Genomic DNA, 16,094 nt, shown 5'->3' with positions numbered 1-16,094 from the left:
CAGGCAATCTACTCACCTCAGCCTCCCAAAGTGCGGGATTACAGGCTGAGCCACTGAGCCTGGCTAGAAAATACTTCTAATAGAATGAAATAAACAGCCAAAAGTCAAAAATATAATTCTTTTACAATAGAAAATTTCATAAATTTTGTGTATAAACAGTACAGCACAGCAGTTTAGTGGCTAAGAATAATAAACTCTGGAGTCAGACTGCCTAGACACAAATCCCTATCCCACCAGTAATTTGCCATGTAACTTTCAGCAAGTCACCTTATACTCTTCAATGCCCCTGTTTCCTCATTAGGAAAATGGGAAGAAAAATATAATCTACCTCTTAGAATAAAATGTTACTACATTCAATGGCCCCTAAAATACAGGTGCTGTTTAGCTATAACATATGTGTTAGTTGTTTTTAATTAGTTTTTTCCATGTCCTCATCATTATTTCCATGTCCTTTAACCTGACCCAGTGCAAATGACAGTGTTCCATTACCCAGGTTTGAAGTTGTAAGATTTGAAATTTAGATAAGAGAGAAACTGATGAGTGCTGGTATAGATTGGTATTAATGATAGAACAAATAACAAAGTCACAATTTAATGATCTTTGTTGGTGAGATAGCTAGCAGAGACTCAATCATGAGACTACTTCTGTAGATATTGACAGTAGACAATATATTATACAGGCATGTCCAAACTGCAGCTCACAGGCCACGGGCAGCCCAGGACAGCTAGTAATGCAGTCCTACAATATCTTTCAGCATCATGTGCTTTTTAGCATTTATTTTCTTTGTAACCCCATGCATAGTTCCATTTTTGAAGTTCACAATCACACCTTATTCATGACATCACTTTCTGGTAGCACATACATTTGTGAGCAGCTGCTTTCAGTTATGAAGATTCCAACAAGCATTTCTGATGATCACCTTGACAACTTATTAAGAATGGTGACTACTTCAATTGAACCATACATTGAAAGATTACTTTTACAAAATTGAGGTCAAATTTCCCATTAGTTTTATACTGTTCTCATTTGCTGAAACTTTATAATAAAAAATAAGAAAAAAAGAAGTCTTATTACATATAACCACTAACTCTATTTATGTAATTTATGTGTGGCCCAAAACAATTCCTCTTTACTTGATGCGACCCAGGGAAGCCAAAAAGTTACTCGATATGGCCCAGGTAAACCTATATAATACAGGACACCCCTATACTCCAAAGAAAACCCAGTGAAGGCTGAGGCAGAAGAATCACCTACACCCAGCAGATCCATGCTGCGGAAGCCATGATGTGCTGCTATACTCCAGCTTGGGCAACAAGAGAGAGACTCCAACTCAAAAAAAGAAATACACACAACAAAAAAGTCCAGTACTTAGATCTACTTCAGAGGGTAAATGAAGTTTATAAAGTTAACAGATTCAAGATAAGATCAGAGGGCAATTATGCCTTTTAATCAACTTCTGCCTCTAATCTATATTGATACAATATTCTCCATAAATTTTACCATGTCTTATTTCCACTAATGGTGAAGTAAGAATTAAAATGATCAAAGAATGCTTTTGTCCCAGCCTGGGCAACTTGGCGAGACCTCATCTCTACAATAAATCAAAAAATTAGCTGGGCATGGTGCTGCACGCCAGTAGTTCCAGCTACTTGGAAGACCGAGGCGGAAGGATGGCCTGAGCCCAGCAGGTAGAGGCTGCGATGGCCGTGAGCTTGCCACTACACTCCAGTCTGGGTGACAGAGTAAGACTCTGACTCAAAAAAAAAAAAAGAATGCTATCTAATAAAATATTTTTCAGTTTTTATCTCCCTAAATCCATAAAAAAAAAACTTCTAAACAAAACTCCCCAGAGCTACATTTCAGTTTCTAGGTAAAATGGGGAAAAAAATGGTAGAAAGATGAGTTATTATTAAATATTACTAGTCCACTTCTTTTATAGATGAGTATCATTTTTCTTTCTTTACCTGTAAAATGAGAATACCCTATCTACCTAAATCATGGCGATTTTGGCAATTTCGAATAAAAGAATATATTTGAAAAAACTATGTAATTGAGATATAATGGTCATCTCTCTCTCTTATAAGAAAACAAAGAATTTAAATACTTTCATATAAAACATAAATCATAACAGAGTTTACCTTTTGGGGCGGGAGCTAGACAATTCTGACATGGGGCACTTATTCTTCTCCTTGACATCTGAAATACTCGGTTCTTCACTATATCTAGATCCTCCTATTCCAAATAAAAACACAAATATAGAGTATTAGTAAATTGTCTCAGACCCGCAAGGTTTTTATCCCTCTTAAAACCTTGGTTTTCAGGCCCAGTGCAGTGGCCCACACCCATAATCCCAGCACTTTGGGAAGCTGAGGTGAGAGGACTGCCTGAGCCCACAGGTTCGAGACCAGCTCGGACAACTTGGCGAGACCTTATCTCTACATCCCATTTCCTGCCACAATCTAGAAATTCTTTTACTGAAGCAAAATCTCACAGATTTCTTTCTTAAAACCAAAAAAATACCCATCTTTAACTCAGCCACCTTTCTATTTCTCTCTCCTATACTAAACTTAAATAATAGCATACAGCTATTTCCAATTTTTTACCTACTACACCTAAGGTATTTCAAGTTTTACTCTGCTCTAATGTATCTTCAGAAATTAATTTTGTGAAGGACATTTAACTGCTCAAAATTCACAGATATCTTTTCATTTATCCTCTGGCTTCAGAATTTGCCTCTAACTTATCTTTCTAGCTTTATCTGCTGTTATCCATGCACGTTACATTACAAATACCATCAAACACACTGAGATTCCAAAATAAAACATGTTCTTTAACTGCCCTTTCATGGGCCTTTTTTTTTTTCCAACTAAAAATGTCTTCCCCAGTTTCTCTAACTGGTATACTACCCAATTCAATCACCTCCTTGATGAAATCTTTCCTACCAGTCCTCAAAAGGTTCTTATAAAAAAGAGAGCCCAGTTGGGTGTGGTGGCTCAAGCTTATAATCCCAGCACTTTGGGGGGCCAAGGTGAGAGGAATGCCTGGACAACATGGTGAGACTTCGTCTCTAAAATATATAAATAAAAAACAAGCTGGGCGTGGTAGTGGGCGCCTGTAGTTCTGGCTGCTTGGAAGGCTGAGGCGGAAGGATTGCCTGAGCCCAGCGGGTCAATGCTGGGGTGGCTGTGAGCGTGCCACTACACTCCAGCCTGGATGACGAAGTGAAACTCCAACTCAAAAAAAAAAAAAGACCCTAAATTTTTGTATAGTACAAAGCCAAAACTAGAATTACATTATTAGGTTGAAAAACTATAAATCAAATACTGGGTCACATTCACAATTAAAGTTTACCTTTGCTTAGTCCATCTGCCTTTTCATTGGTTGCCTTGTTTCTTCCAAGTTTCATAGATTCATCATTAACATTACAATCCTGAGTGAAAATGCATACTTCTTAAATGATATAACCATCAATTTAAAATAAATTTAAAATGCATCCTATTTTATATTGCTTTACTTGGCATAATAAAGTCTACTTAAGTAGCTACCCCATTCTGGAACAATTAAGAAAGACAAATAATTGAAAAAGAAAATACACAAACTTATTTAAAATTTTGTAATGGGTGTCTTAAAAAAAAGAAAACTAGTTGGTCTTCACCTTTCCAAAAGGAGTACAAACAGCAAAAGTTAATTATAAATAACATATTAGTTACTGTGAGAAAAATTCATAAACTGGGATTTAGTTTAGAATTAAGAATTTTAGACTTCAAACTTCTCAAACCAATGTTTCATACTCAGTAAAAAAAAAATAGATCATTAATGACAGCTGCCACTGACATCATCTTTTGCTCTGGAAATCTCCTGGCAGGTAGATACAATTGTATAGGTCCCAGAGTTCCCTTCTCTCTTATCCCATAGGGAATTTTTCTGCCAGCCCTTTTCCTGTTACTCTTCAAGTATACCTCTTTGTTTCAAAATGCATCAAAATGTAAATGAGTCCAAAAAAAAAAAATCTATGAAGTTAAGAACTTTAAGAACCCCTTAACAAGCCGGGCTTGGTGGCTCAGTCTGTAATCCTGCGCTTTGGGAGGCTGAGGTGAGTGAAATGCCTGAGCCCGCGGGTTCGAGACCCACCCGGGCAACTTGGTGAGACCTCATCTCTACAATAAATCAAAAATTAGCTGGGCATGGTAGCGCACGCCTGTAGTTCCAGCTACTTGGAAGGCTGAGGCGGAAGGATCACCGGAGCCCAACAGGTCGAGGCTGCGGTGGCCGGGAGTGGCCACTGCACTCCAGTCTGGGTAACAGAGTGAGACTCCAACTCAAAAAAAAAAAAAAAAAACCCTAACAGTTAAGATTCACTAAAAATGTCGCTGAAAAGATCTATCCCCTTCTAATGGTACTAGTCTAAATAAATTAAAAATCTAAGATTTTTAGAGACATGTAAACTAGAAGTTATTTTAGGTGGTTAACTTTTAAAGCATCAGAAAAGAAATAGACATTTTGCTTTTCATCAAATAATTAGTATAACCATTTATATTATAGTATATAAAAAATAATCTAGGAGGCAGAGGCGAGAGAATTGCAAGACGTCAGGGGTTCCAGACCAGCCTGAGCAACATGGCAAGACCTCATCTCTACAGTAAATCAAAAAATTAGCCAGGAATGGTGGTGCATGCCTTTGGTTCCAGCTACTTGGAAGGCTGACACAGAAGGATCACCTGAGCCCAGCAGGTCGAGGTTGCAGTGGCTGTGAGCGTGCCACTGCACTCCAGTCTGGGTGACAGAGTAAGACTCTGACCCAAAAAATAATAATAATAATCTAAAAGTTTATCCACACATAAAGGATGTCTTTTAACATTATGATTTGGCCAGGCTCAGTGGCTCAGCCTTTAATGCCAGCACTTCAGAAGGCCGAAGCAAGTGGATTGCATGAGTCTACAGGTTTGAGACCAGCTCGGATAACTTGGCGAGACCTCGTCACTACAGGCGTGGTAGCGTGCGCCTGTAGTTCCAGCTACTTGGAAGGCTTAAGTGGAAGGAACACTGGAGCCCAGCAGTTTGATGCTGGAGTGGCCGTGAGCGTGCCACTGCACTCCAGCCTGGGTGACAGAGTGAGACTCAATCTCAACATAAATAAATAAATAAATAAACATTATTATTTATATTATTTTGTTCAGCAGCCTTTTCTTCCATAAAGTTCAGAGGTAAACTTTTTACCAAGTCCAAACTAGCTGAAGTCAGTCACACCTATGCTTCAATCTGAGAGAATTTTTTTCTTTTTTTAAAGATGTGGGGTACAATTCAGGGTTAGGTATACAAATGTTCATTATGCAGATTCCCTTGTTGATGAGGAGTGCCCCTACCTCCCCTAGCAGTTTCCCTCAACTGCCAATCCCATGCTCCCTCCCCTGGCAGTTTCCCACTACCACCAATCCTTAATCTAAGGGAATTCATATCAATATTTCACTGTGTTTAAGTTCAGGATATCTAAATCTAGTTGAAAGTGTAAAAAATAATTTTGTAATAAAGTCTTGGCTGGAAATCACATCTTCAGTTTCCATTTATTGACATAGCAAACCAAATATCCAAAACCTTCCTACTATTCAAATATTTTAAATACAAATCTGATCTTGGTAAAAAAAAAAAAAAGAGAGAGAGAGAGAGAGAGAGAGAGAAATTCTGGCCGGGAACAGTGACTCACTCCTGTAATCCCAGCACTTTGGAAGGCCGAGGTGAGAGGATTGCTTGAGCCCAGGCTTTTGAGACCAGCCTGGTCAAGGTCAACTTGGCAAGACCTTGTCTCTATGATAAATCAAAAAATTAGCTGGGTGTGGTAGTACATGCTGTGGTTCCAGTTACTTGGAAGGTTCAGGTGGAAGGATCACCTGAGCCCAGCAGGTCGAGGCTGCGGTTGCTGTAAGCATGTCACTGCACTCTAGCCTGGGCGACAGAGTAAGATTCCTATTCTCAAAAAATAAAAAAAGGGCAACCCCCCCAGGTCCCATTCCACTGTGGAGGCTTTTCTGCCCTCTCAATATATGCTCCTTCTAAAAAATAAAATATAAAGAGAAATTCTTGCTGATAATTGATAACTTTCTTAAGTGACAAAGGAGATTAAAGTAGCAGTCTTACATGCTCTATCAATTCTAGTAACCTTGAACTTCAATTTTAATAACGAAATGTAAAAAAAACAAGACATGAAGCATTAGAGAATTCAGGGTAGGGAACCGAATCTGAGACTGCAATAGGTCAAACTTCAATAAAAGTAGAAAGAAGGCTGACCAGGCATGGTGGCTCACACCTGTAATGCCAGCACTTCGGGTAGCCAAGGTGAGAGGATTGCCTGAGCCCATGGGTTCAAGACTAGCCTAGGCAACATGGCAAGACCTCACCTCTACACTAAATAAATAAATAAGTAAATAAACAAACAAACAAAATTAGCTGGGCATGGTGGCGAGCGCCTGTAGTTCCAGCTACTTGGAAGGCTGAGACATAAGGATTACCTGAGCCAATCAGGTCGAAGCTGCGGTGGACATGAGTGTGCCACTGTACTCCACCCTAGGTGACAGAATAAGACCCATCTCTACAAAATATCAAAAAACTAGCTGGGCTTGGTGGCACACACCAATAGTCCCAGCTACTAGAAAGGCTGAAACAGGAAAATCACTTGCGCCTAGAAGGTCAAGGGTGTGATGAGCCATGATCATGCCACTGCACTCCAGTCTGAGCAATAGAATACAACCAAAACTTAAAAAAAAAACACATACACACACCCCCGAAAACAAAAGTAAAAGTAGAAAGAAGGAAATGTAAATAAATATAGATATTAATAAAAAAAATCTTAATAGCAAGTAGCAGGAAATTGATGTGCAGCCTTTCTGAAAACTAAAAACTAAGAATAGTAGTTCAGAAGAGTTTAAAAAAGAGAGACTCTGTACACACCTTTCTGCTATTTTACTACTTTTACTACTTTCACTGAATTTTCATGTAAGAACAAAAATAATTGCTTTCTAAGAACATTTATTTTTCATTCTTAGAAATTGAATAAGTATGTGTATATATCATAAACATAAATATATATATTAAATAACAAGAAAAGTCACCTAAATACAGGAACAGAAAACCAAACACTGGGCTGGGCACAGTGGCTCACACCTGTAATGCCAGCACTTTGGGAGGCAGAGATGAGAGGATTGCCTGAGCCCATGGGTTCAACACCAGCCTGGGCAACTTGGCAAGACCTCATCTCTACAATAAAAATTAAAAAATTAGCCAGGCATGGTCGTGCATGCCTGTGGTTCTGGATACCTGGAAGGCTCAGGCAGAAGATTCTCCTGAGCTCAGCAGGTTGAGACTGCAGCAGTGGTGAACATGCCACTGCACTCCAGCCTGGGCAACAGAGTGAGACTCCAACTCAAAAAATAAAAATAAAATAGTTTCCTAGAAATTACATTATTAGGCCGTGCATAGTGGCTCAAGCCTATAATTCTAGCACTTTGGGAGGCCAAGGTGAGAGGATTGCCTGAGCCCACGGGTTCAAAACCAGCCTGGGCAACATGGTGAGACCTCGTCTCTATAATAAATCAAAAAATTAGCTGGGTGTGGTAGCGCACACCTGTAGTTCTGGCTACTTGGAAGGCTGAGGCAGAAGGATCGCCTGAGCCAAGCAGGTCAAGGCTGCGGTGGCCGGCAACGTGCCACTGCACTCCAGCCTGGGCAACAGAGTAAGACTCCAACTCCAAAAAAAAAAAAAGAAATTACATTACTTACTAGGTCAAAGATTATGAACACTTTTAAAGTTGTTACTATGTATTACCAATCACCCTCAAGAATGTGATACCAACTTATACTCTTATCATCACATCTTTGAAAACATCACATATTACCAATTTCTTGGTAATTTTTTTTAAGAGATAAAATTTAAAGGATTCATAATAAACCAGAGACTTCACAAAAAGTACACTTATGAATACTTTACCTTCTTCAGTAGATTCTTTTTAATTCTTTCAATAGGAAGAGGTTTTCCATCATGGAAGTTGGTAAGAATTACCGCAATGGCTGTAAGAGTTTTACCCTTTAAAATGTTTTTAAAAGACAAAAGTCAGATTCTAAAATCCAATTGATCATTAAACATCCCAAAAATCAATTCTAAAATCAATTAACCAAGTATTAACTATCAGTCAAGATCACAAAAGTATACTGATTAAATAAAATACATGTTAATAAAAACGAATATTTAATTTAGTTAAAAACTGCTTTCCTCCACTGCATTAGGAATGATTAAATGATTTATACTATAAACATCTCCGAGAAATGTCATTTTATTGAATGACCGCTATTCTAAACTTCTACATTTAATCCTAAACTGTCAATTTCATGATAAAGCTATTTAAAACTACTTGATTGCCATGAAATTCAAAGTTAATTTAAAATGATTAGTAATTCCAGTACACATTAGAGAGAATCATTTAATCAAATTTGGTTTGGAGATGATACTAAGATTTAAAAGCTGCAACTTGTCCATAATACTTTGATAAGATATTTCTTATGTATTTTTCTTAAATGGAAACATGTAATTTTTAAATATTTTCTGCAGCTTGATTTATAGTTAGCAATACAGAAATAAATATCTGGCACTCTTAAGGCAGTGTAAAATAGCAGTGCTTTTTTGGTAAGCTGAGGTCTCATTCTGTTGCCCAGGTTGGAGTGTAGTATCACAATCACAGCCCACTGCAGCCTCAATCTTCTGGGCTCAAACGATCCTCTTGCCTCAGCCTCCCAAATAACTGGAACTACAGGCATACGTCACCAAGTCCAGCTAATTTTTTTGTAGAGACATGGTCTCATTATGTTGCCCAGGCTGGTCACGAACTCCTGCACTCATGTAACCCTCCTTCCCCAGCCTCCCAAAATTCTGGGATTACAGGTGTGAGTCACTGCACCAGACCTAAAATAGAAGTTTTCAAAAGTGGTTCACAGGCTGATGGTCTGTGGGTTCCCAGGACCCTTTCAGGAAAATGTGAGGTCAAAACTATTTTTATAATCCTACTAAGTAATATCTTACTTATGTGACATCTACAGTAATGCTACAAAAAACAATGTTAGAAAAAGTGCCTTAGCATAAAACAAAGTAGTTGACGCTATGCTATATTAGTGGTCACCAGATTCTTTATCACCACATATAATAAAAAAGAAAAATAAGTTTTTCCTTAAGAATACTCTTGATGAAACAACACACACTATAAATCTCACCTCGTAAGTACACAACTTTTTAATATTCTGTGTAATGAAATGGAAAGTACACATAAAATACTTCCGTTGCATATTAAAATACACAGGGTTGGCTGGGCATGGTGGCTCACATCTGTAATTCCAGCACTTTGAGAAGCGGAGGCGAGAGCATTGCCTGAGCTCAGGGTTCAAGACCAGTCTGGGAAACTTGGTAAAACCTTGTCTCTACAATAAATCAAAACATTAGCTGGGAGTGGTGATGCACACCTGTAGTTCCAACTACTTGGAAGGCTGAGGTGGAAGACTGCCTGAGCCCAACAGGTCAAGGCTGCAGTGGCTATGAGCGTGTCACTGCATTCCATCCTGGGCAACAGAGAGAGACTCCAACTCAAAGCAAAAATAAAAGCCCAGCAGGTCAAGGTTGCGGTGGCCGTGAGCGTGCCACTACACTCCAGCCTGGGCAACAGTGAGAATTCAACTCAAAAAAAATAAATAAGAGTCATCTAGAGAAAAATCACTTGAGACTGAGTTGCAAGCTCAACTAGTCACTTTTTTCATGCAACACCATTTTACTTAAAAGAATGACTGATAACTATCATTCACAATTGAGTGAAAGATATTTTCTTAACAATGAACAAAGTGAGGTCATCATCTTCAAGGAAAATAACAGAGTGTTTGTTGTCAATGATAAAATTTGACTTTTCAATATAAAATTAGAATGTTGGAAAATTTTTATCTGACGCTATGAATATAACAGCTACCCAAAATGTAAATTCTTTTTTAATAAGGTCAGTAGTAATATTAATGAATATAACTTTATGACATTGCATAATGAAATACATCAACATTGTGGGAGATATGTATAGTGCAATGAACCAGTATTTTCTAAGTGTGCAATGTCTGATGTTATAAAATCATGCATGGGTAAAATATCCATTCAATGGGCAAGATATACAAATAGATTTTAATGAAACAGTATAAAAAAGTTCACTGATATTTTAAGTTCCATTGCTTAACTATTAGCCTTTAATAAACTAATCCTTGTTGAATTTTGATATACTTATCAAAAAAGAAATCTACAATTATCTAAAAAGCTATTGAAGTATTCCTCCCTTTTACAGCTACCCATATGTATGACAAATTTCCCTCATATACTTCAGCCAAAACAACATATCACAATGGGCTGATGAACAAGCAAATATGAGATTTCAGCTACTCGGCCATCAACAAAGGGATCAGCAAAAAATGTACAATGCCAGTCTTCTCACCAAAATTGCTATTATTTTAGCATAGTTACTTTACATTTAAAAATATGCTACTTGTAACAACAAGTAATGAGTTTGTCAAGTTTCTAAAAATAAATTAGTAATGCCTAATGCTAGAAATATTAACAAACATAGGCCATAGAAACAAACTTTGAGATCCTCAATAATTTTTTGTGTGTGTGTTCTAGGGTATCACTCTCTTGCCCAGACTGGAGTGCCTCCAATCTTTCCACCTCAGCATCCCAAAGTGTTGGGATTACAGGCATAAGCCACAGGCCCAGCAAGAGATCTTCAGCAATTTCTAAGAAGGTTACTGAGAACAAAAAGTATAAAAACTGATAGTGTAAAGAATCATATATTCTATTTAATTCTCTGCATAACACAGTATTTGTGACAGAATACAATTTTATATCGTTTTTACTTTTGGAAAGAAAACCCATAAAAGATAGACTACTCTGAATTTCTAAACACAAAGAAAATAGAGAAGCACATGTCTATAACCTATCACTATTACCTAATTATTTTAATTGTACTTTAACCAAACAAAAAGTATATCATTATTTTAAATGAAACTACAGGAAAAAGTGTTTTCTACAATGAAAGTAAAATCTAGTCCCAAACTAGTACCAACATATTCCTATCTTTCTACTTCAAAATTACTTTCTACAAAAGAATAATCTCAAACAAGATTTTATTAACTAAAGAAAGAAACAATTACCAAACCCATATCATCAGCTAAAATTCCTCCATGGACATTTACTGGTCGGTCCTTCTCAGAAAAATTTGTTATTGTATTATAGTATAAGTCATTTCGCTGTTCCCAGAATGGCGGAAGTTCTTTACTGTTTTCCCGTGAAACCATCCAAGCTAAAGCTTGTTTTTGATGTGGAAGTAATGGTGTTTCAACAGCCTATAAATAAAAAGACATAAAGACAAATATGGTAAGCTCTCTCATTTTTCACAAGCAGAACTTGAATGTGATTTAAAAGTGTAGATTATCAGCATATTTTAAAATTTGGAATAGTTTTAAATGGAAAATACTGCTCAATACCTCAGCTGGTTCCATTTCATGAGTTTTATCATCTTCTTTTAAATCTTCAAACAATTTGTCAAATTCTGTTTTAAGCTACAGTAAGCAGCAACAAGAAACAACATAAAACAAACCAATTAAAACAGTAATTGGACTTAAGTCAGAGATTTCAAATAACTTAGAGTCAAATGTCAAAAAGTCACATAAAATAATTATTTTAGATACTATACTGCTCATTGAAGGCAGAATGAGTAAGTGCTCTAAGTATAAGAGGTAACTGTATTGTATTTTAAAGAATACAGAAAAGGGTTTTAAGCCTGGGTTTCAGTCACAGTTGTGTCACAAATAAACTTATATGTAGGTTTGGGCAGAACATTTATTCTTTATGTATCTAATTCCTGTAAAATGAAAGAGATGAACTAAATTTAGATGGTCTCAAGGCTCCTTCTGCCATTTAAATTCTATGATTCTATTAGTTGTATTCAAACGATTTAGTCAGTCCCACCAGGTGCATCTAACTCTCTTTCAAGCCAGTAACATTTCATTTATTATTACTGCCATAAGGAACTTCCTATTGCTATAAAATATCAGGGTGACTTTATTATTGTGCTAATATAGTTGATTATTTAAACTAATCTAGTCTAATTTTAGGTCAACATATATGTGTTATGGATACTTTTTTTGCAAATTAACACAAACACATAGCAGTAGCCCAGAAGAAATAAGGCTGGGTCTAAAAAGTTAGGAGAGGTAACCTGGGGTTTACCCACCAGACACATGCTCAGTCCTTCAAGCAAAAAGCAGTGGTAATATAATAACGGTAATTAGTAGATAAAAGGACTAACACTCTACTGGTGAATACAGACATCAAAAAAGTTTTAATGTTATTTTAAAATTGACCTGTATTGATTTATCTCATTTTTTCCCAAACTAACTCAGCATAACAATATCCTAGATTACAAATTAGACAAAGAACTACAGTAAAGCCGGGCTCGGTGGCTCAGCCTGTAATCCCGCGCCTTTGGGAGGCTGAGGTGAGTGGATTGCCTGAGCCCGCGGGTTTGAGGCCCGCCTGGGCAGCGAGACCTCATCTCTACAATAAATCAAAAAATCAGCTGGGTGTAGTAGCGCTGTGCCTGTAATTCCGGCTATTTGGAAGACTGAGGCGGAAGGATCGCCGGAGCCCAGCAGGTCGAGGCTGCGGTGGCCGGGAGCAGCCACTGCACTCCAATCTGGGCGACAGAGTGAGACTCCAACTCAAAAAAAAAAAAAAGAACTACAGTAATGACGAAGATCTGGTTTCTTCTTTTACACTGCATTTGCAACCTTACTGAAAGGAATTAGTTTCAAGATTCAAAATTTTTTAAAATAACTACTTGAACATTTTGAAAATTTCAAATACGTGCCAGGCGTGGTGGCTCACGCCTATAATCCCAGCACTTTGGGAAGCAGAGGCAAGAGGACTGCCTGAGACCTTTGAGAGGTAGAGGCAAGAGGACTGCCTGAAACCACAGGTTCAAGACCAACCTGGGTAACTTGCAATACCTTATCTCTACAATAAATCAAAAAATTAGCTGGGCATGGTGGCACACGCCTGTAGTCCCAGCTACTTGGAAGGCTGAAGCAGAAGGATCACCTGAACCCAGCAAGTTGAGGCTACGGTAGCCTTGAACGTGCCACTGCACTCCACTCCAGCCTAGGCGACAGAGTGAGACTCTGACTCAAAAAAAAAAAAAAGGAAACATTTCAAATACAAAAATATTCCAAGTATAAACAGTAACATGTGTTTCTACATATGCATGTATGTTTATGTATGGATTTATTCCTTATCAAAGCTGTTTATATAAATGTTTATACAAAAATACATTCTATTAGACATGCTTCATTATAACTTAATCTGAAGATCACTAATACAAGCACATAGATATTTACCCCATTCTTTTAAACACCAAACTTCAACATCTAAAATTCACTTTAAAAATTAAATTAAATTAAAAAATAAAATTCACTTTTAGTTAAAAATAGAGAGAAGCACACCTGTTCAGTTGTCATCTGTACAGCAGCATGAACCGGCATACTATAGCTTGGTCCAGCTCTCCCAGAGCCCCAATTACTTTCCAAACTGAATCCTACAGCTATAATTTACAAAATGAAAAAAGTCACCAAGTGAAATAGGTTTTTATTTATTTAATTATTTATTTAGTGAAATAGGTTCTTAATCTTTTAATAAGTAGCTTTTAAAATGTGTATAATAAACTACATTAAAAACTCCTACAAAGCCGGGTTCTGTGGCTCAGCCTGTAATCCCACACTTTGGGAGGCTGAGGTAAGTGGATTGCCTGAGTCCATGGGTTCGAGACCTACCTGGGCAATTTGGCGAGACCTCATCTTTACAATAAATCAAAAAATTAGCCAGGCGTGATAGCGCGCGCCTGTAGTTCCAGCTACTTGGAAGGCTGAGGCAGAAGGATCGCCGGAGCCCAGCAGGTCAAGGTGGCGGTGGCCAGGAGCGGCCACTGCACTCCAGTCTGGGTGACAGAGTGAGACTCCAACTGAAAAAAAAAAATCCTACAATGCTGGGCGCGGTGGCTCAAGCCCGTAATTCCAACACATTGGGAGGCCTAGGCAAGAGAACTGCCTGAGCCCAGGGGTTCGAGACCAGCCTGGGCAACTTGGTGAGATCTCGTCTCTACAATAAATCAAAAAATTAGTCTGGCATGATAGCACGTGCCTGTAATTCCAGCTACTTGGAAGGCTGAGGCAGAAGGATCACCTGAGCCCAGCAGGTAGAGGCTGCGGTGGCAATGAGATTGCAACTCAAAAAAAAAAAGTCCTATAAAGTTTTTTTTAAAAAGCTAAATTCTAAATCATTCAGAGAGCACTTTTTTTTTTTTAGTTAGAGTCTCACTCTATCGCCCAAGCTGTAGTGCAGTGGCATGCTCGCAGCCACCGCAGGCTCGACCTGCTGGGCTCAGGCAATTCTTCCACTTCAGCCTTCCAAGTAGCTGGAACTACAGGTATGCACCACCACACCCGGCTAAAGAAAGCACATTATTAAAGTAATTCCACATTATTTGAACAAATTCGTACTAAACAACCCTTCTTTGTTCCCTATTGGAAGATTCTTTTTGTCTATAATTTATAAAAAAAAAAAGAAGATTAATATCAGGGATTTCCAGATGTTACTACTGGGGAAAATTAGGAGAAGTAATATAAAAGACCTACTTGTATATTTTGTGTGTTAATCTATAGTTATTTCAAAATAAAGGCAAAAGGAAAATTAGAGATTTCCTCAAGAAGACTTCAGAAAAGTTATAACTTGGAGCCATCGGCACAAATTAGTTTGGCTAACCCAACTCCATGAGAGAATAAACATTTTACAATCCCTGCATCTTTCAATATCAAAACAATATTAAGTTAAATTCCAAACTTACTTTTTGGTGCAGGACCCAATTTAAATCCGTGCTTCTTCAACTGATCTAAAACTGCTTTTCTATTTTCTTCTTTTCCCCAAAAACTCATATGCAGAGGCATAGTAAAAGCATTGTTTGCACCAAAAGGAACTACCCTATTTAGGAAAGAAAAAATGGGACATTAGAAGGGTTTTTTTTAACCCTCATTAAGAATCTGTCAAATGTTTTAAGTGTGCTGTTGAAATTTTGCATGGAGTAAAATTACAAGGAACTAGTTGGGCAGAATTGAAAAGGGACAGGAAGTGGAATCCTCAATAATCAGAAGGGTGATTTTTTGAGTAACAGGATGCCAGAAGAAATTGAGAAGTGTAATAAAGCAGTTTTAAAATACAAGAAATAACCTGGAAACAAAATTATAAATAAGTAAAATAGTGAGTTTAATTGAGAAGGTAGCGTCTTGGCTAACAGAACCACTGAGGGTAACAACTCATTCTGATGGAAGGATGGGAAATTATTTGCAAAAACTATTTCTAATCTAGTATTCATTAAAAGTTTACTCTCAGTACCTGAAAAACGTAGTAAAATGAAAAAGCAGAAAGCAAATAAAGTGAGACATTACTGAGCACTTGTTTTATCTTCTAAACTCACCTACAATTAGAATATGAAGATTCTAAACATTCCAAATATTTAAATTGAGATCACAAACCCAAATGTCTCAAAGAGAAAAGGTAACCAAGAGAAGACTAAGAGTTAAAAAAAAAGGAGGTGGTAGAACTGGAAGAGCTTTTGTATGCCCCAACTAAAGGAACAGCTACTACTCAGTTACAGTCAACTGATAATATATGGGAATGAGGTTCCAGCATCGCGAACTCTTCCGTTTGTCAAGAGAAAAATCTTTTTTTATGTTTAGTGAAACAAATTAATATGTATAAAAAGTAAACTACCCTAGAGATTTCAACATTGGAAATAAATGAAAAAATTTCTAAGACACTACTATGCAGGGTAAAATGAAATCTTACCCACATCATATCACAGAATACCAGTTTATAAACTGATATAAACAAGCATTTCCATACTCCTAACCTTAATCACCAAAACGCTTGGAGAAATGAAACGTGCTTGTTAACATTTAAACCAAATATTTTTTCCCACGAT

General features: G+C 37.4%; 1 protein-coding gene across 10 annotated transcripts in view; it reads right to left on the bottom strand.

Moving 5' to 3' along the window:
* The window catches only part of HLTF (helicase like transcription factor), a 66,935-nt gene that overhangs the window by 37,379 nt on the left and 13,462 nt on the right, over window positions 1-16,094 (bottom strand). For all 10 annotated transcript variants that reach the window (XM_008072967.1, XM_008072968.1, XM_021706418.1 and 7 more), the window contains exons 4-10: window positions 14,961-15,094; window positions 13,564-13,661; window positions 11,548-11,622; window positions 11,215-11,406; window positions 7,979-8,074; window positions 3,352-3,430; window positions 2,139-2,232 (exon numbers count right to left, since the gene is read on the bottom strand). In XM_008072967.1, the coding sequence (XP_008071158.1) occupies window positions 2,139-2,232; window positions 3,352-3,430; window positions 7,979-8,074; window positions 11,215-11,406; window positions 11,548-11,622; window positions 13,564-13,661; window positions 14,961-15,094 (768 nt within the window). The remainder of the gene's footprint in view (window positions 1-2,138; window positions 2,233-3,351; window positions 3,431-7,978; window positions 8,075-11,214; window positions 11,407-11,547; window positions 11,623-13,563; window positions 13,662-14,960; window positions 15,095-16,094) is intronic.

The sequence above is a fragment of the Carlito syrichta genome, unplaced genomic scaffold, assembly GCF_000164805.1.
Source record: "Carlito syrichta isolate Samal-C Ts95f unplaced genomic scaffold, Tarsius_syrichta-2.0.1 Scaffold315561, whole genome shotgun sequence".
Taxonomy (NCBI): domain Eukaryota; kingdom Metazoa; phylum Chordata; class Mammalia; order Primates; family Tarsiidae; genus Carlito; species Carlito syrichta.
The sequence above is the reverse complement of the archived record's forward strand: the minus strand, read 5'-3'. Positions and strand labels throughout refer to the sequence as shown.